The sequence below is a fragment of the Myxine glutinosa genome, chromosome 3 (assembly GCF_964187855.1).
Source record: "Myxine glutinosa chromosome 3, kmMyxGlut1.1, whole genome shotgun sequence".
NCBI classification, from domain to species: domain Eukaryota; kingdom Metazoa; phylum Chordata; class Myxini; order Myxiniformes; family Myxinidae; genus Myxine; species Myxine glutinosa.
Window position 1 is genome coordinate 183,762,347 of NC_136263.1, and position 21,580 is coordinate 183,783,926.

General features: G+C 51.7%; 1 protein-coding gene across 2 annotated transcripts in view; it reads right to left on the reverse strand.

The window, feature by feature from the left end:
* LOC137422991 (forkhead box protein K2) overlaps positions 1–21,580 on the reverse strand; it is a 141,518-nt gene that overhangs the window by 35,523 nt on the left and 84,415 nt on the right. For both annotated transcript variants that reach the window (XM_068109729.2, XM_078774805.1), the window contains one exon: positions 18,625–18,771. In XM_068109729.2, the coding sequence (XP_067965830.2) occupies positions 18,625–18,771 (147 nt within the window). The remainder of the gene's footprint in view (positions 1–18,624; positions 18,772–21,580) is intronic.

Sequence of the window (21,580 nt, forward strand, 5' to 3'; positions counted from 1 at the left end):
GTAAGGAGGGAGATAGATGTTTGGGTGGCGGAGGTGTGCGACCCATGTTTAATAGGGTTGGATTTGTTGACTGCCAGCGGTTGTAAAATCGACTTGTGCCGGGGGATCCTGCAGGTGGGAGTAGAAGAGCTGCCGTTAGGGGGAGTGAGCACGGCCGAGAGAGCGGAGCTGGAGGCTTCCGAGGCCGTGACCATTCCCCCAAGGGCCGAGGCGATAGTGCCGGCCCGGTGGGCAGCTCGCCCAACATGGCAGGAGTCCTGCGGCCTGGTCGAACCGGTGGCAGCGCAGTCCATACCGGGTTTAATCGTGGGCCGCACCCTTGTAAAAACGGACGGACCGGTAGTGGCCGTCCGAGTAATAAATATAAGTACAGAACCACGCACTATAGTAAGGGGCACGAGGGTAGCTGGCTGCACCCCAGTGGAGGAAGTCGCGACAGTGAGGGGCGAGAACGTCCAGCCGAGCCGGCCCCGGGGGGAGCCTTCAATAAGAAGTAGGAATTGGCCCGATCCCATTTGCGAGATGGTAAATCGTAGTAGCGTAGAGTTGGGAGGTACCCAGAGGGAGGCCTTACACAAACTGGTTGGGTCCCATTTGGACCTCTTCTCCCTGTCCACCGAGGATATTGGACGTACGGGCCTGGTGAAACATCAGATCCACACCGGTGAGGCCCGGCCTATTCGTCAGGCCGCCCGACGGCTCCCTTGGAGCAAGAGGGCGGAAGCTGACGAGCAGGTTGAAAAAATGCTCGACGCAGGCGTGATCGAGCCCTCGGGAAGTCCTTGGATGTCACCTGTTGTGCTGGTCAAAAAGAAGGATGGGACCACGCGGTTCTGCGTGGACTATCGCCAGCTAAACAACGTGACACTCAAGGACTCGTATCCCCTGCCAAGGATTGATGACACCCTCGATGCCGTTGCGGGCTCAAATTGGTTCTCAACTTTGGACCTCAAGAGTGGGTATTGGCAGGTGGAGATGGATAGGGCAGGGAAGGAGAAAACGGCATTCTCCACAGGTAAGGGACTGTATCAGTTTACTGTGATGCCGTTTGGTTTGTGTAACGCCCCCGCCACCTTTGAAAGATTGATGGAGCATGTACTAGGCGGCATGCCGTGGCAATCATGCCTGGTGTACCTGGATGACGTCCTAGTACATGCCAAAACGTTCCCCCAGGCAGTAGCTAATTTGGACCAGGTGTTCGGGTGCCTCAGACAGGCAGGGTTGAAGCTGAACCCGAGCAAGTGCACCTTGTTTGCCAAGGAGGTAGCCTATTTAGGCCACGTCATCGGTTGCGAGGGGGTAAAAACGGACCCAGACAAAATTAAAGCGGTAGAGGAGTGGCCCGCACCACGTACCATCAAAGAGGTGCGGGGATTTTTGGGACTCTGCTCCTACTACCGGCGCTTTGTGGTGAAATTTGCGGAGTTGGCCCGTCCCCTCCACCGGCTTACGGAGAAGGGGACGCGATTTAATTGGACACGGGAGTGCCACGAGGCCTTCCAAAAATTGAAGGGGTGTCTAACATCCGCACCCCTTCTAGCTTACCCCACTAGCAACGGGGCATTTACCCTGGACACGGATGCGAGCCAGGAAGGATTGGGCGCAGTTTTGTCTCAGACACAGGAGGGCGTGGAGAGAGTGATTGGTTATTATAGTCGGGCCTTAAGTAGGCCCGAGCGAAATTATTGCGTCACTCGCAAAGAGTTATTGGCTATGCTGGCTGCCATGAACCATTTCCACCCGTACTTGTACGGGCGGAAATTTTTGGTTAGAACTGACCATTCCTCCTTGCAATGGCTCCTTCGGTTCAAGGAACCAGAGGGCCAAATTGCAAGGTGGTTGGAAAAGTTGCAGCAGTACGATTTTGATGTGGCCCATAGGGCCGGGAAGGCCCATGGTAATGCGGACGCACTCTCTCGGCGTCCTTGTCTGGGGGAAAACTGCAAATTTTGTGCGAGACACGAGGAGAGGGAACAATTGGGCGATTCAGACCCGACCCTCGTTGTCCGGGCAACCCGGGTGAGAGGGCCAATTTTGCCACTAACCGCAGATGAGGAATTCGGAACTTTGGCATGGAGCACGGCCCAGCAGGAGGATCCTGTCCTGGGGCCAGTGTTCAATTGGGTCAAATTGGGGCAAAGACCAAAGGGGGAAGAGGTCACCCCCCTCGGGGCGCAGACCAAGGCATATTGGGCTCAGTGGAAAACCCTGGAATTGAAGGATAACATCTTGTATCGCAAGTGGGTGGAGGTTCCCTCTGATAAAACTTCCTGGCTGGTGGTAGTCCCAAATAAATTTAAGACCGATATATTGCAACAGGTGCATGGTACCCGCCCCGGCGGCCATTTGGGCAGGACAAAGACGACATCGCAGGTACGCCGGAGGTTTTATTGGGTGAATATGGGGCGCGACATACAGGACTGGTGTCGGAGATGCGACGCCTGTACTGCCAAAAAGGGACCAGCACGGAGGATGAGGGCCCCCCTTCAATTACACCAGGTGGGGGCCCCCCTAGAGCGGGTGGCCATGGATATCCTAGGCCCACTACCCCGCACCCGCCTAGGTAATAAGTACATCCTCGTTGTGATGGACTACTTCACCAAGTGGCCAGAGGCCTACGCCCTCCCCAACCAAGAAGCAGGGGTGGTAGCGCAGGCCTTCGTGGAAGGATTTGTGTGCCGGCATGGGATTCCACAGGAGTTGCACACCGACCAGGGACGAAATTTTGAGAGCAAATTGCTAAAAGATGTGTGCAGTCTCCTGTCAATTCGGAAAACCAGAACAACGCCTTTAAGACCTCAATCTGACGGGATGGTGGAAAGATTCAACCGAACTTTAATCCAACAACTGGCACTGTTCACCGCCACCCGTCAGGATGACTGGGACGAACATCTCCCTTATTTGCTCATGGCCTACCGAACCAGCCAGCACGGGGCCACCGCATGCAGTCCAGCGTTGCTTATGTATGGGCGGGAGTTACGGGCTCCCGCCGACTTGCTATGCGGTCCCGTGCCAGACACAGTGGTTAACCCGCCGAGGGAGGGGTACGCACGTCACCTAGAGGAAGGCATGGAGCTAGTCCATGCCTTCGCCCGCCGCCAACTCCATCTGGCGGGGGAAAAGATGAAGCGCAGGTACGACGACCGGAGCTAGGGGAGTCAATACGCTCCGGGGATGAAGATTTGGTTCTTTAATCCCCGGAGGCGGAAGGGAAGGTGCCCAAAACTCACCTCCCCCTGGCAAGGCCCAGGAGTCGTCCTGTCGCAAATCTGTGACGTGGTCATTAAGATCAAAATGGGGCCACGAGCCCTCCCTCGGATCGTCCACGCCGACCGGATAAGGCCTTACACCGGCGAGCAGGCGCCCCCGTGGATTGCCTCGGCTTTAGATGCCGAGGCGGGACCCAGTACCTCTGAATAAGGGGGGCTTATTAGTGCTAGAGGACTGGGGGATTGATGAGCGATGGGCCCGGTGGGTAAGGGTGGCATCCCTGCCACCCTTCCCATGTGGGGCAAATGCGCTATAGCTTATGGGGTGTATGGCAGTGAAAACTAGCCCGGGTGGGTTAGGTTATATTGATAGGGCCCTAGAAGATGACATTAGGTAACGTTAAGTTTAGTTAGTGACAATGATACCTGTAGTGGGGACGCAGGTAGATTAGTGTGGATTATAATGACGAGGGAGCGCAATAGTTTAAAGGGACGACTGGGAAGCGCAAGTTTCAGAGGGGAGTAGTTAGATGAGATGATGCTGTGTGAGAACACCACAGGTGTGTGGAGCAGTGTATGAGTAGTGAGTGTTGTGGATCAGCGCGAATGCGCTTGGGGAGAGAAGGGTGCAGGTGGCACCAGGTGTGAGAGCACAGGTGTGCAAGTAAAGGTGGTGTGGAGAGAGTTGGAGTAAGTGGTACGGAGTGGTGTGCATGGTGCGAAGGTGTGGATGGGGAAAGAGTGGACCCCTTTTCACGAGTACCCGGGGAGGGTAGTTTAAAGAATAGTTAGAAGGTATAGGTAAATTGTGGTTGGATATTGGCATTTGTGGTGCGGTTGCAGAATGGTATTGTGGATGGGTGCATTAGTGTTGTGGAAATGGCTGGGCGTGTAGCCTGTTAGTGTGTGTAGTTGGTTTGGGCACTCCACCACTGTGAGGATGTCGGCCAGGTGAGGCCGCAGGTGGGCTCTGGGAGCCGTTAGTGTCGGTGGGTGCCTGAGGATCCCGGGTGTGGATCGGGCAGCCCAGTGCCAGAGAGGGCACTGAGGGGGTGAGAGTGCGAGAGGGCCTTCCCCAGTTAGTTAGGTTAGGGTGAGGAGCAGGTAAGCTCGGGTGGCAACTACAGTGGTGGAGGTGTGCAGGTGGGTAGACCTGCTGGGAGAGCTACACGTCACAGCCCAGAAATTGTGCGAGGGCACCGGGAGATGAATCGGGGGAGTGAGACCCCAAATTGAAAAGCACCACAGTTTGGCCAATGGGAATTGGTTTTTTAGAACCCATAGTGTAAGAGGGCCAATGGTTTGGCAGGAGAAAGACCCCGGGTAATGTAAAGTTGTTAAAGTCATTTAGGAAATAGTTAGGATTGATGAACCTGTCGCACCATACGCAGCCACTTACCTGAGGTGATGATGATGACTCCACACCTGTGTTTTCTTTGTTCTGTGTGCAGGAAATGAGAATTGCTGTGTGGATTGGTGAGATGCATCACGACGTGGATGAGACATTGGGGTGATTCCATCTCTCCCTCCTTAGGAGGGACTGATGATGAATTGGTGATGGCAAATTTTGATGTTGAGTTGGAGATGGCAAATTTTGATGAGAGTTGGAGATAGCAAATTTGATTGGTTAGGAGGGAGAGAAGACGAATTTGGTTTATGAGAGGAACGGGGAAGACAGTAGGGACGTTTGTTGATTTGTAAAGTAGATGTTTATGGGTAGTGTTGTGTTTTGTGGATACAGTAAGGGGTAAGGGAGGGGCAATGTAGGTTACCTGGTGGGGGGGGGGGGGGCGTACGGTAGGAACGTACCTGTCTCACCTGGTTCCCATGTGCCCCCAGTGTGCATCACCTTGTATTGCGTGCACTTTTGCGCCCTTACCACCTTACTCACTTGTCTTCTTCTTTTGTCTCCCACCTACGAGGATCTGGCTTTGGGGCAGAGAGAGAGGAGAGAGAGGTGCTGGCTCCGCAGTTGTGGGCCTGTACTTTCGCTGCTTGCTGCCTGGATCGATACACCATATGGACCGCAATGTTTGTGGCCGCCCACCATGGACCGCAGTTCTTTTGCGGGCAAGCACCACCCGTTGATGGACCTATGGGTCAACGTGGCACCTATGCCATACAGGTGAACCACTAATAGTTGGCCCCCCTGACGGCCACAATTTAGAAATGGACGCGGTTGGCGCCTTTCTTTATTTTTGAAGGAAGCCAGAACACCAAGTGGGCTCCAAGGCAAGACCAGCGGCAGAACATCGGCCGGCTGCGACACCACCGGTGACGTTGAACATTTTATTGGTGCACCGGATGGTGCTGACTGTGTTATGGGGTGGTGCTTTTGGTGCTTGGATGGGGTGCTCTGCACATTATTAAAGGCCGTAAGGCCACAGAGCACTCGTGGGTTGGTGTATCGATGCTGGCATGCGTGCTCTCTCTATGCATAACATCTGCATGTGTTCCTCAAAGAACAGGTCCTGGATCGTAGTGTAAATATCAGTGTAGTCTTGTGTAAATAATGCTCCCTACCGGCTGTATGTTTAGTTTGAGGATTCTTTCCACGATTCGGTTATCCTGTGGGTGTGTTTCGGTGAGGAGAAGGGTGCAACGTCGCAGGGGGACATATTTACTCATTTGTGAACATCTGTAAAACTGTCGCACTCAGGGTTGAGTTAATAGTAGAGGGAACTACATCTGAGTGCCACACTAACGTAGGTAAAAATTTATCGGGTCGGGACGCCCCGAGGTAGAGAAGGGTGCAATGTTGCGGATATGGGATTTGGCCTCTATCCATATCCGCTTGTAAATATTCCCCTATTTCCCCAATATTCCCCAACTATCCCCAATCCCCCATTCCCTAGTCCCATTGTCTGTAAACAACACTCTGTAGCCCCGACCTTCCCCTTTTTCCCCCATTAAATGTCGTGCCCAGGTTCACCGCATCTCACGTAGACAACTATAGGACATCTTGCTAGTTATTCTTAGTCTGTGTCAGTTAAGGACTCGTTTCCATTAATTCTGACTCTTCGTTGCACCAGAATGTGATTGTATGGCACCATTAGTAAGTTTAGGACCTCCCAATACCTCCCCGCATCTCTTCCTCATGGAACAACAACACCAACAACAACAACAGCGGCGGCGGCGCGGCGGCGGCGCGGGGAGTGCGCGTCCTCACTCCGGCTTGGTTAGCCGCCATTGACCATGTGCTCCGACGGGGTTACCACGCAGGGGCTCGCCGTCAGCTCCTCGTCAAGGGCGGAGCCCGGTAACCCCCCGCACCCAATAAGAAGCGGCGGACAGATTCCATCTGGGGCGGAGCTAACGAGCCGAGGGCGTGTCACTCCCCGCTGGACATGCGCAGGAAGACGGAGGTGACGTCAGATGCGCCTCAGCTTGAAGAGAAACGGACGCCACCTCCAGCGCGACGATACCTACCCGCATCTTTGGACCGGACCGGGTCGATTCTGCCCCTGAGCCAAGGTGCACCTTGAGCAATCGACTGCCTGTCCTTCCCAGCCATCAATCCCTGTGTGAGTCAGTCTTGTCCCGTTTGTCTGTGGTCTGTCGGGGCTAAGATAAGACCGTGTCTAAGTGCCCATCTTTCTGTGCTGTACCTCTGTGCCGTGTAATCTAAACGTTCTGCATAACCCATATTATATCCTCCTCCGGAGGTCTTGAGAACTGTACCCCTGGTGTCGTGTCATTTAACCCAGCCGTTGTGTCCTTTCCATCATTGATTTAGCATAGCGCGACTTAGTCAACGTTCGAGTGGAATCGGGTAAACTGTGCGAACACGGCGGCCATTCCGCTCGGCCCTTCATAACATCCTAATAAGTCGTGTCCGTAACAATTGGTGTCGGGAAGTGGGATCGGTCCCGGAGCGCGTTTCACGCGCTCGAAATTATAACGGCGAAATTTGATTGTGTTTTACAAAAAAAAAAAAAAACCCGAATTTTGAAAGTCGCGCTATGGCAGACCAAGACGGCTGGGTTCCGGTAGAGGAGAGTGAGGCAGGGTCGATCCAGGACCAGATTGAGGGACATGAGGAGAGCGAAGCAGTGAGGGTAGCAGGGTCGCAAAATGGCGTCCTTGCGCACGAGGTTGCGGGCGCGCAAAATGGCGCCTCGCACATAGCTACGGCGGCCGCACCCGCTGCACAAGTGGAAGGGATGGCCCAAATGCAGGCCCTCATGGAGCAATTTATGGCGCAAATGCAGGCGTCCCTCAAACTGCAGAGTGAGCAATGGGGGTAATGGGAAACCAAATGGGGGTAATGAGGGACGAAGCGAGGGGTACCGGTGAGGGATTAGACAAGAAATTAGAGGGGTTAGACAATCAGATAGAGGGAGTGAAAAATGGGTTAGAGGGGTTAGAAAACAGTATGGAAGGCAAATTGAGGTACATGAGGGACCAAGCGGAAAGGGAAGTTAAACAAATGGGGCAGCAGATAGAGGGGTCAGAATGGGGGTAGAAACTAAACTGGATGCTCACAGGGAGGAAATGGAGCAGATGAGGGTGGCATCTGGGCAGGAGATGCAAGTGATGGGAGAAGAGATCAGAAGAGGGGTGAGTGAGGAGGTCGGAGGAGTGCGCGAGGAGGTGAGGCACTGTAAGGAGCGCATGGAGAAAGAGGTGAGAAAGGGGACTGTAAAATTGCAAGGTGGTATAGAGGAGTTGACGCTGGGAGTAGAACAACACAGTGGGACAAAAGGAGTTGGGGGACCAGGTAAAGAAGAACACAGCGGTAATAGAGGGTTTAAAATCGACACAGAAGGAGATGAAAAAGGACGTAGGGGTAATTAAAAAAGAGTGTCAGACGGTACATGAGGACCTGACGAGGAAAATGGACAAGGTGGTAGAGGTGATGGAGGTTAAAGAGCGGGAGGTGCGGGAGCACATAGAAAAAAATAAAGTGGAGTTAGAGGAAGAACTTAAAGGGGCGCACGAGGAGATGAAGGAGGTGAAGCAGAAATTAGAAGAAGTGGAAGAAGGGGTGAGCGAAATTAAGAAGCGACGGAGAGAGGATAAGAAAGAGATAAAGGAGGAAGTAAAAGAATTGGTCCAAAGTCTGTGTTCGGATCGTGATGATGTGCTCATTAACCGGATGAGGGATTCGCAGGTGATGGAGGAGAAGCGAAGAGAAAGAGGACCCGGTGTAAGTGGTGACCAATATGGTCGTGCGTATGATGCGCCAGGTGATTTAATAAGCTTGGGGGTCGAGATAGACCCGGATGTTCGTGAGAGGCCAAGAGTGAGGTGTATGGCTGGTCCGGAGGGTATGGAACGAGAGGTGCAAGGTGTGGGTGAGCAAGGTTGTGGTGGTATGGAATGGGTAGCGGGTTGCGGAAGTGTGACCCATGCATCGACACCAACAGGGGTAGTTGTTAGAGGGACAGGGGAGGCACGAGAGCCCCTTGGGGGTAATGTACTGTGGGGGCCCGGCAGGTTCGGCCCCGCGCTGACCCCGCAAGGGGCGACGCACGGGGTCCAGCAGGCAGGCAACGACTCGCATACGAGGTGGTCCCACAAGGTCCCACTCGCGCCGTATGACGGCAAGAGTGATCTACGCGCGTACCTGGCGCAGTTTGACTGTGTGTGTAAGGGCAACGGTTGGGGTGAGGACGAAGGTGGAGTACACCTGGTGGCCGCATTGCGCGGCGCGGCGGCGGAGGTGCTGACGGCATTACCAGCGGGTGCTCTCACCCTGCCAGCCCTCCGCGACGCCCTAATTAATAGATTCGGCATTGAACAGCAGAGCGAGCTTGTTAAAGCTCAGCTAGCGCTGCGAAAACGCAAGCCCCAGGAAGCCATCGGGGAACTTGCCCACGACATTCGCCGCGCAGTGGGGATCGCACATGCTAGCATGGCAGCGGATTCCCGGGAAAGCCTGGCGCTGGACCATTTTATCCAGGCCCTCCCGGATATTGAGCTCCGGCAACAGCTCGCCATGTGGCGCCCGCAGACTCTGAGCCAGGCGGCTGACGCTGCGGCCCGTTGGGAAGCAGCGAGGCCCCTGGCCCGGGGGAGCGAGCGTCTCGCAATGGCGGTCCGCCAGGTGGGACCCCCGATGGAGGGCGGACCCCTAAGGGGGCCCACCCCCGACGTGAGTCCTGACCTGGCGGGCATGGTCCGGAGGCTGGTGGACCAGCGCCTGGCGGGACCTGGACCATGGCAGGCGGCCCCGGAGGTGGCCCGCGGTGGACCACGAGCGGGTAATCCAATTCGGACCTACAGGGGGGGAAATTTGGAATTCCGGAGACAAGCACCTTATCAGGTGAGGTGCTATACTTGCAACCGTCTGGGTCACCTGGCGCGGCACTGTCGAGCCACGCGCCGGGATGATCCCGGGCGGTTGAGGTCCTCAACTCCACCCAGGGGGGAGCGGGTTAGCCGACCCCAGACACCCCCCCGCCAGACCCCGGGAAACTAGAAGGTGTCGGGCACGTAGGGCGGTGTTCGGCAGAAGAGGATGGAGGAGAGCCCTCATTGACGCGACAGGTCATTTATTGTGGCCAGATTGGAACCGGTAGCCTGACAATCAGATGCAAAATTGCCGGCGTGGGGGTAGACGCCGTAGTGGACACAGGAGCTAGCGCCACGATCATCAGCCCTGTGGTCCTTGATTCGAGCGCAGGTGGCTGGGATAAGATCCAGCGCCTGCAAAATTATAGTTTGCAACTTGCTACCGGGGTAACGGCCCCGATCATAGGGCGTGGTTCTGTGACCCTCAAGTTAGGGTCGGTAAGGAGGGAGATAGATGTTTGGGTGGCGGAGGTGTGCGACCCATGTTTAATAGGGTTGGATTTGTTGACTGCCAGCGGTTGTAAAATCGACTTGTGCCGGGGGATCCTGCAGGTGGGAGTAGAAGAGCTGCCGTTAGGGGGAGTGAGCACGGCCGAGAGAGCGGAGCTGGAGGCTTCCGAGGCCGTGACCATTCCCCCAAGGGCCGAGGCGATAGTGCCGGCCCGGTGGGCAGCTCGCCCAACATGGCAGGAGTCCTGCGGCCTGGTCGAACCGGTGGCAGCGCAGTCCATACCGGGTTTAATCGTGGGCCGCACCCTTGTAAAAACGGACGGACCGGTAGTGGCCGTCCGAGTAATAAATATAAGTACAGAACCACGCACTATAGTAAGGGGCACGAGGGTAGCTGGCTGCACCCCAGTGGAGGAAGTCGCGACAGTGAGGGGCGAGAACGTCCAGCCGAGCCGGCCCCGGGGGGAGCCTTCAATAAGAAGTAGGAATTGGCCCGATCCCATTTGCGAGATGGTAAATCGTAGTAGCGTAGAGTTGGGAGGTACCCAGAGGGAGGCCTTACACAAACTGGTTGGGTCCCATTTGGACCTCTTCTCCCTGTCCACCGAGGATATTGGACGTACGGGCCTGGTGAAACATCAGATCCACACCGGTGAGGCCCGGCCTATTCGTCAGGCCGCCCGACGGCTCCCTTGGAGCAAGAGGGCGGAAGCTGACGAGCAGGTTGAAAAAATGCTCGACGCAGGCGTGATCGAGCCCTCGGGAAGTCCTTGGATGTCACCTGTTGTGCTGGTCAAAAAGAAGGATGGGACCACGCGGTTCTGCGTGGACTATCGCCAGCTAAACAACGTGACACTCAAGGACTCGTATCCCCTGCCAAGGATTGATGACACCCTCGATGCCGTTGCGGGCTCAAATTGGTTCTCAACTTTGGACCTCAAGAGTGGGTATTGGCAGGTGGAGATGGATAGGGCAGGGAAGGAGAAAACGGCATTCTCCACAGGTAAGGGACTGTATCAGTTTACTGTGATGCCGTTTGGTTTGTGTAACGCCCCCGCCACCTTTGAAAGATTGATGGAGCATGTACTAGGCGGCATGCCGTGGCAATCATGCCTGGTGTACCTGGATGACGTCCTAGTACATGCCAAAACGTTCCCCCAGGCAGTAGCTAATTTGGACCAGGTGTTCGGGTGCCTCAGACAGGCAGGGTTGAAGCTGAACCCGAGCAAGTGCACCTTGTTTGCCAAGGAGGTGGCCTATTTAGGCCACGTCATTGGTTGCGAGGGGGTAAAAACGGACCCAGACAAAATTAAAGCGGTAGAGGAGTGGCCCGCACCACGTACCATCAAAGAGGTGCGGGGATTTTTGGGACTCTGCTCCTACTACCGGCGCTTTGTGGTGAAATTTGCGGAGTTGGCCCGTCCCCTCCACCGGCTTACGGAGAAGGGGACGCGATTTAATTGGACACGGGAGTGCCACGAGGCCTTCCAAAAATTGAAGGGGTGTCTAACATCCGCACCCCTTCTAGCTTACCCCACTAGCAACGGGGCATTTACCCTGGACACGGATGCGAGCCAGGAAGGATTGGGCGCAGTTTTGTCTCAGACACAGGAGGGCGTGGAGAGAGTGATTGGTTATTATAGTCGGGCCTTAAGTAGGCCCGAGCGAAATTATTGCGTCACTCGCAAAGAGTTATTGGCTATGCTGGCTGCCATGAACCATTTCCACCCGTACTTGTACGGGCGGAAATTTTTGGTTAGAACTGACCATTCCTCCTTGCAATGGCTCCTTCGGTTCAAGGAACCAGAGGGCCAAATTGCAAGGTGGTTGGAAAAGTTGCAGCAGTACGATTTTGATGTGGCCCATAGGGCCGGGAAGGCCCATGGTAATGCGGACGCACTCTCCCGGCGTCCTTGGCTGGGGGAAAACTGCAAATTTTGTGCGAGACACGAGGAGAGGGAACAATTGGGCGATTCGGACCCGACCCTCGTTGTCCGGGCAACCCGGGTGAGAGGGCCAATTTTGCCACTAACCGCAGATGAGGAATTCGGAACTTTGGCATGGAGCACGGCCCAGCAGGAGGATCCTGTCCTGGGGCCAGTGTTCAATTGGGTCAAATTGGGGCAAAGACCAAAGGGGGAAGAGGTCACCCCCCTCGGGGCGCAGACCAAGGCATATTGGGCTCAGTGGAAAACCCTGGAATTGAAGGATAACATCTTGTATCGCAAGTGGGTGGAGGTTCCCTCTGATAAAACTTCCTGGCTGGTGGTAGTCCCAAATAAATTTAAGACCGATATATTGCAACAGGTGCATGGTACCCGCCCCGGCGGCCATTTGGGCAGGACAAAGACGACATCGCAGGTACGCCGGAGGTTTTATTGGGTGAATATGGGGCGCGACATACAGGACTGGTGTCGGAGATGCGACGCCTGTACTGCCAAAAAGGGACCAGCACGGAGGATGAGGGCCCCCCTTCAATTACACCAGGTGGGGGCCCCCCTAGAGCGGGTGGCCATGGATATCCTAGGCCCACTACCCCGCACCCGCCTAGGTAATAAGTACATCCTCGTTGTGATGGACTACTTCACCAAGTGGCCAGAGGCCTACGCCCTCCCCAACCAAGAAGCAGGGGTGGTAGCGCAGGCCTTCGTGGAAGGATTTGTGTGCCGGCATGGGATTCCACAGGAGTTGCACACCGACCAGGGACGAAATTTTGAGAGCAAATTGCTAAAAGATGTGTGCAGTCTCCTGTCAATTCGGAAAACCAGAACAACGCCTTTAAGACCTCAATCTGACGGGATGGTGGAAAGATTCAACCGAACTTTAATCCAACAACTGGCACTGTTCACCGCCACCCGTCAGGATGACTGGGACGAACATCTCCCTTATTTGCTCATGGCCTACCGAACCAGCCAGCACGGGGCCACCGCATGCAGTCCAGCGTTGCTTATGTATGGGCGGGAGTTACGGGCTCCCGCCGACTTGCTATGCGGTCCCGTGCCAGACACAGTGGTTAACCCGCCGAGGGAGGGGTACGCACGTCACCTAGAGGAAGGCATGGAGCTAGTCCATGCCTTCGCCCGCCGCCAACTCCATCTGGCGGGGGAAAAGATGAAGCGCAGGTACGACGACCGGAGCCAGGGGAGTCAATACGCTCCGGGGATGAAGATTTGGTTCTTTAATCCCCGGAGGCGGAAGGGAAGGTGCCCAAAACTCACCTCCCCCTGGCAAGGCCCAGGAGTCGTCCTGTCGCAAATCTGTGACGTGGTCATTAAGATCAAAATGGGGCCACGAGCCCTCCCTCGGATCGTCCACGCCGACCGGATAAGGCCTTACACCGGCGAGCAGGCGCCCCCGTGGATTGCCTCGGCTTTAGATGCCGAGGCGGGACCCAGTACCTCTGAATAAGGGGGGCTTATTAGTGCTAGAGGACTGGGGGATTGATGAGCGATGGGCCCGGTGGGTAAGGGTGGCATCCCTGCCACCCTTCCCATGTGGGGCAAATGCGCTATAGCTTATGGGGTGTATGGCAGTGAAAACTAGCCCGGGTGGGTTAGGTTATATTGATAGGGCCCTAGAAGATGACATTAGGTAACGTTAAGTTTAGTTAGTGACAATGATACCTGTAGTGGGGACGCAGGTAGATTAGTGTGGATTATAATGACGAGGGAGCGCAATAGTTTAAAGGGACGACTGGGAAGCGCAAGTTTCAGAGGGGAGTAGTTAGATGAGATGATGCTGTGTGAGAACACCACAGGTGTGTGGAGCAGTGTATGAGTAGTGAGTGTTGTGGATCAGCGCGAATGCGCTTGGGGAGAGAAGGGTGCAGGTGGCACCAGGTGTGAGAGCACAGGTGTGCAAGTAAAGGTGGTGTGGAGAGAGTTGGAGTAAGTGGTACGGAGTGGTGTGCATGGTGCGAAGGTGTGGATGGGGAAAGAGTGGACCCCTTTTCACGAGTACCCGGGGAGGGTAGTTTAAAGAATAGTTAGAAGGTATAGGTAAATTGTGGTTGGATATTGGCATTTGTGGTGCGGTTGCAGAATGGTATTGTGGATGGGTGCATTAGTGTTGTGGAAATGGCTGGGCGTGTAGCCTGTTAGTGTGTGTAGTTGGTTTGGGCACTCCACCACTGTGAGGATGTCGGCCAGGTGAGGCCGCAGGTGGGCTCTGGGAGCCGTTAGTGTCGGTGGGTGCCTGAGGATCCCGGGTGTGGATCGGGCAGCCCAGTGCCAGAGAGGGCACTGAGGGGGTGAGAGTGCGAGAGGGCCTTCCCCAGTTAGTTAGGTTAGGGTGAGGAGCAGGTAAGCTCGGGTGGCAACTACAGTGGTGGAGGTGTGCAGGTGGGTAGACCTGCTGGGAGAGCTACACGTCACAGCCCAGAAATTGTGCGAGGGCACCGGGAGATGAATCGGGGGAGTGAGACCCCAAATTGAAAAGCACCACAGTTTGGCCAATGGGAATTGGTTTTTTAGAACCCATAGTGTAAGAGGGCCAATGGTTTGGCAGGAGAAAGACCCCGGGTAATGTAAAGTTGTTAAAGTCATTTAGGAAATAGTTAGGATTGATGAACCTGTCGCACCATACGCAGCCACTTACCTGAGGTGATGATGATGACTCCACACCTGTGTTTTCTTTGTTCTGTGTGCAGGAAATGAGAATTGCTGTGTGGATTGGTGAGATGCATCACGACGTGGATGAGACATTGGGGTGATTCCATCTCTCCCTCCTTAGGAGGGACTGATGATGAATTGGTGATGGCAAATTTTGATGTTGAGTTGGAGATGGCAAATTTTGATGAGAGTTGGAGATAGCAAATTTGATTGGTTAGGAGGGAGAGAAGACGAATTTGGTTTATGAGAGGAACGGGGAAGACAGTAGGGACGTTTGTTGATTTGTAAAGTAGATGTTTATGGGTAGTGTTGTGTTTTGTGGATACAGTAAGGGGTAAGGGAGGGGCAATGTAGGTTACCTGGTGGGGGGGGGGGGCGTACGGTAGGAACGTACCTGTCTCACCTGGTTCCCATGTGCCCCCAGTGTGCATCACCTTGTATTGCGTGCACTTTTGCGCCCTTACCACCTTACTCACTTGTCTTCTTCTTTTGTCTCCCACCTACGAGGATCTGGCTTTGGGGCAGAGAGAGAGGAGAGAGAGGTGCTGGCTCCGCAGTTGTGGGCCTGTACTTTCGCTGCTTGCTGCCTGGATCGATACACCATATGGACCGCAATGTTTGTGGCCGCCCACCATGGACCGCAGTTCTTTTGCGGGCAAGCACCACCCGTTGATGGACCTATGGGTCAACGTGGCACCTATGCCATACAGGTGAACCACTAATAGTTGGCCCCCCTGACGGCCACAATTTAGAAATGGACGCGGTTGGCGCCTTTCTTTATTTTTGAAGGAAGCCAGAACACCAAGTGGGCTCCAAGGCAAGACCAGCGGCAGAACATCGGCCGGCTGCGACACCACCGGTGACGTTGAACATTTTATTGGTGCACCGGATGGTGCTGACTGTGTTATGGGGTGGTGCTTTTGGTGCTTGGATGGGGTGCTCTGCACATTATTAAAGGCCGTAAGGCCACAGAGCACTCGTGGGTTGGTGTATCGATGCTGGCATGCGTGCTCTCTCTATGCATAACATCTGCATGTGTTCCTCAAAGAACAGGTCCTGGATCGTAGTGTAAATATCAGTGTAGTCTTGTGTAAATAATGCTCCCTACCGGCTGTATGTTTAGTTTGAGGATTCTTTCCGCGATTCGGTTATCCTGTGGGTGTGTTTCGGTGAGGAGAAGGGTGCAACGTCGCAGGGGGACATATTTACTCATTTGTGAACATCTGTAAAACTGTCGCACTCAGGGTTGAGTTAATAGTAGAGGGAACTACATCTGAGTGCCACACTAACGTAGGTAAAAATTTATCGGGTCGGGACGCCCCGAGGTAGAGCAGGGTGCAATGTTGCGGATATGGGATTTGGCCTCCATCCATATCCGCTTGTAAATATTCCCCTATTTCCCCAATATTCCCCAACTATCCCCAATCCCCCATTCCCTAGTCCCATTGTCTGTAAACAACACTCTGTAGCCCCGACCTTCCCCTTTTTCCCCCATTAAATGTCGTGCCCAGGTTCACCGCATCTCACGTAGACAACTATAGGACATCTTGCTAGTTATTCTTAGTCTGTGTCAGTTAAGGACTCGTTTCCATTAATTCTGACTCTTCGTTGCACCAGAATGTGATTGTATGGCACCATTAGTAAGTTTAGGACCTCCCAATACCTCCCCGCATCTCTTCCTCATGGAACAACAACACCAACAACAACAACAGCGGCGGCGGCGCGGCGGCGGCGCGGGGAGTGCGCGTCCTCACTCCGGCTTGGTTAGCCGCCATTGACCATGTGCTCCGACGGGGTTACCACGCAGGGGCTCGCCGTCAGCTCCTCGTCAAGGGCGGAGCCCGGTAACCCCCCGCACCCAATAAGAAGCGGCGGACAGATTCCATCTGGGGCGGAGCTAACGAGCCGAGGGCGTGTCACTCCCCGCTGGACATGCGCAGGAAGACGGAGGTGACGTCAGATGCGCCTCAGCTTGAAGAGAAACGGACGCCACCTCCAGCGCGACGATACCTACCCGCATCTTTGGACCGGACCGGGTCGATTCTGCCCCTGAGCCAAGGTGCACCTTGAGCAATCGACTGCCTGTCCTTCCCAGCCATCAATCCCTGTGTGAGTCAGTCTTGTCCCGTTTGTCTGTGGTCTGTCGGGGCTAAGATAAGACCGTGTCTAAGTGCCCATCTTTCTGTGCTGTACCTCTGTGCCGTGTAGTCTAAACGTTCTGCATAACCCATATTATATCCTCCTCCGGAGGTCTTGAGAACTGTACCCCTGGTGTCGTGTCATTTAACCCAGCCGTTGTGTCCTTTCCATCATTGATTTAGCATAGCGCGACTTAGTCAACGTTCGAGTGGAATCGGGTAAACTGTGCGAACACGGCGGCCATTCCGCTCGGCCCTTCATAACATCCTAATAAGTCGTGTCCGTAACAATACAAACACACAAACACACAAGCATGGAAACACACAAACACACAAATATGGAAACAAACAAACACACAAGCATGGAAACACACAAATATGGAAACAAACAAGCACACAAGCGTGGAAACACACAAATATTGAAACAAACAAACACACAAGCATGGAAACATACAAACACACAAGCATGGAAACACACAAACACACAAATATGGAAACAAACAAACACACAAGCATGGAAACACACAAACACACAAGCATGGAAACACACAAACACACAAGCATAGAAACACACAAACACACAAGCATGGAAACACACAAACACACAAGCATGGAAACAAGCAAACACACAAACATGGAAACACAGAAACACACAAGCATGGAAACAAGCAAACACACAAACACACAAGCATGGAAACACACAAACATGGAAACAAACAAGCACACAAGCGTGGAAACACACAAATATTGAAACAAACAAACACACAAGCATGGAAACATACAAACACACAAGCATGGAAACACACAAACACACAAATATGGGAACAAACAAACACACAAGCATGGAAACACACAAACACACAAGCATGGAAACACACAAACACACAAGCATAGAAACACACAAACACACAAGCATGGGAACACACAAACACACAAGCATGGAAACAAGCAAACACACAAACATGGAAACACAGAAACACAAGCATGGAAACACACAAATATGGAAACAAACAAGCACACAAGCGTGGAAACACACAAATATTGAAACAAACAAACACACAAGCATGGAAACATACAAACACACAAACACACAAGCATGGAAACACACAAACACACAAGCATGGAAACACACAAACACACACAAGCATGGAAACACACAAACACACAAGCATATAAACATACAAGCAGAGAAACACACAAGCAGAGAAACACACAAGCAGAGAAACACACAAGCAGAGAAACACACAAACACACAAGCAGAGAAACACACAAACACACAAGTATAGAAACACACAAACACACAAGCATAGCAACACAAACACAAAAACATAGAAACACACAAACACACAAGCATAGAAACACACAAGCATAGAAACACACAAACACACAAGCATGGAAACGCACAAACACACAAGCATGGAAACAAGCAAACACACAAGCATAGAAACACACAAACACACAGGCATGGAAACAAGCAAACACACAAACACACAAGCATGGAAACACACAAACACACAATCATGGAAACAAGCAAACACACACGCATGGAAACACACAAACACACAAACACACAAGCATGGGAACAAGCAAACACACAAGCATGGAAACGCATAAACACATAAGCATGTGTAAACACACAAGCAGAGAAACACACAAGCATGGAAATACACAAAGAAACAAGCATGGAAACACACAAACACACAAGCAGGGAAACAAACACATAAGCATGGAAACGCACAAACACACAATCATAGAAACATACAAGCAGGCAAACACGAACACACCCACAGACGCACCCACAACACACTCTCAAAACAGACCCACAAACACATGAGCACACACACACACAAAACACACACACACACACACACACAACACACACACACAAAACAGACAGTAATGAGGTCCGTATTGGCTCACCTGCCATCCCTTATCAGCAGTACGATAGTATGGGTAGTGCTTCGTGATGTGTGCATAGATGCCACTGAGAGTGAGCTGCTTGTCCGTTGCAAGCGTGATGGCTTGCACAATCAGTTGGGCATACGAGTAAGGAGGTTTTGATTTGTCCTGAGGAAAGGAAGTTGGAGATGGCATTATCATGGTAAGGAACAACACAGAAAGAACAACGGACCGTAGTTTAACATGAAGGATAATGGCTCATCGGTAAGCGGTGGTGGTGGGGGAGTCTACAAAGTCTCAATGTTCAAGCATTTGTTTACAATGCTTGTTCAAATTACAAAGAAAGTGATTTCTTTGTAAAACTTTTTAAAATATTATAAAATATAAAAGTATCACAGCCAATCAAATTTCATGATGTCAAAAATCTTATCAGTTCTATTAAATAATACCAAAACAAACAAGTTACTTGGAATGTGTTTTTATGAAAGAATGCTTTTATGTCAAAAAAGATCTCAAATTGTTAAAGCCATTTTTAAGGAGTCATTTTTAACAAAGTTATTTATTTATTTATTTATTTATATCAGCACCTCCCTCCAAATCTTGTTCGACCTGCCCTCTCTTCACTCTGCACATGTCAGTTGCTCAACGTCACATTCATCCTTCCAAAAAGCTACACCCTTTGCCTCATTTGCACCTTGAATTGTTACGGGACAGCCTCGAGGACAACATGTTCCTGTGGGAAGCTTTACAATCTCTCATTCCAGCGGGTGAACAGCTTGTTGGTCTAATCACATAATCATATTCCCATATTCCCAGCCCCTTGTCATTATGCTTCCTGCCCACTCTAAAACGAGGAAGACACAATGGTGGACACAGCGAGACCCTCGCCATGGTCCTCTTCTGATATTGAAGAATTCATATCACATTGGGCAGAATAATCTGATGCCAGGTCTGCCTGCATATTCTCAAGGAATTAAAAGATGTTCAGTCGCATTGCAGAGCAGCTCTTCTCCAAGGATATGCATCATTCCACAAAACAATGTCAGGATACTCTGTGAAGAATGAACTTTGCATACAAGCAGGTGAAGGACTACAATAAAGTGAACGCCAAAATTGGCAACAGGTATACAATGGCTCATCATGCGTACGTGTGGTTATACAATCATGACTGCCGCAACCCACAAGTAGAATGGTCGTCCCTGCTCACTTGGAACTCAAGATGGTTAAGCCCTCTGAAATATACCATTTTGTGGTGCAAACGAGGCATAGTTACCTTCCCCAAGTCAAAGCTAAAAGCGTACCTCCATTCTGCCATTTCACTTTTCTCATCTGTGGAACCGTCTCAGTGTCTGCGTTGTCTCCTCTTCTTCCTTCTGGTCCTTCAAGACCGCTGACCATCGCCATCTCATGTGGTCTCCCATTGCCATGCAGAAGCTTTTCTACACTTACTGACCCCAGATCCATGTTCCGCCCTGCCACTCCCCTTCACGTACTGCATGCAGTATGTCAGTCATTCTGTTCACCTGTTCTCCTCAATCCCCCTGAGTCCGTTTGTCCTCAAAAAAAAAAGTGTCGAATGATTGAGTGACCAGGATGGATCATATCGACACATCGAGAGATCAAGAAAGCTGGGCCTGTTGCTCAGTATAATCAATGGTACTGAACTTAAATCCGTTTAAAATACAAACATCTAACAGTGACTTGACTTTGCCATCCTTGGTCAAACTTCCAAAATCATCAATTTTCATCTGAAAAACCCTCACTTTTCATCCGATTGACTTGCCAATTGAACAGCATTTGCACATTGAGTCACTAAAACCGTGGTTCATAACCTGGGTTCGACCGAACCCCAGGGGATCAGTGAGCCAGTCTCAGGGGTTCGGCGGAGGTCCTCCGAAACGCAATGCAATTTTTTTTTTTTTTTTTTTTCGTTTTGTATCAATTTTGAATCTATGTGTAATTACGCTTATTATTAATATTATTATTATTTTGCTATGTATGTTACGAACGAATGGAAATGTTATTTGTAATTGTATTCCCATCCCATTCATGGTTTCTCTGGTCTGTGTTTAAGATAAGTTGTTTCACACTGACTGTAGTAAGTTGAATCAATGAGCAACTTGCTAATTATTCTGTTGATGGTGCTTACTTGCTTACTTACTTACTGGATTTTGGACTTTGCAGGTGTTCGGAAATTCCAGTGAATAGCCTCGATTAGCTTGCCGTGTGCCGTGCGTCATTGGTCGCGCCATACATTGGAGTTACTGATTAATTGAAAAGTAAGTTGGAAATGTTTGTGGATATGCAGGGCGGGTTCAGTTATATTAAAGTCAAAAGTGGATGGTGATTATAAAATATGATTGAATTACTCAGAAAATTAGGCGGAGGTGATATAACTCCTTTGGTCACAATTCAAAACGAACAATTCGTAGTTTTCTATGTAATATTATAATGGGATTTAAGGTGACAAAGAGTTGAGTAGATAATAAATCCCGTCATCGTAACTATAAGTTATGTTTTCTTCGTTAAAATTTCTCAGTTTTCAGAGGGGTACCGATTATATTGAAGCACGTTCCTTTTAAAATTTTTGTCATATAAGTATTTGCCTGAACTCAATTAAGATCAGTTTGTTACTTCTTTTTTTTTTGCAGTATGTCGAGCAAAAAAGGGAAGTGGTCGAAGGATTACGTGCGGTACGGGTTCACGTGTTTGACGGAACGGGACGGAAGTCAGCATCCTCAATGCATGCTTTGCGATGTAAAGTTGAGCAACTCCAGCCTAGCACCAGCAAAACTACGGGAACACTTCAAAAAACTGCACGGCGAGGGGCAGTACAAAGACGCAACGCTGGATGAATTCAAATTGAAGAGAGTCCGATTTGACGCAAGTGCTACCTTGCCCATTCTCGGCTTCGTTCCAATTGACAAACAGATCCTCACCGTGTCGTATGAAGTTGCATACCTGATCGCAAAGCAGG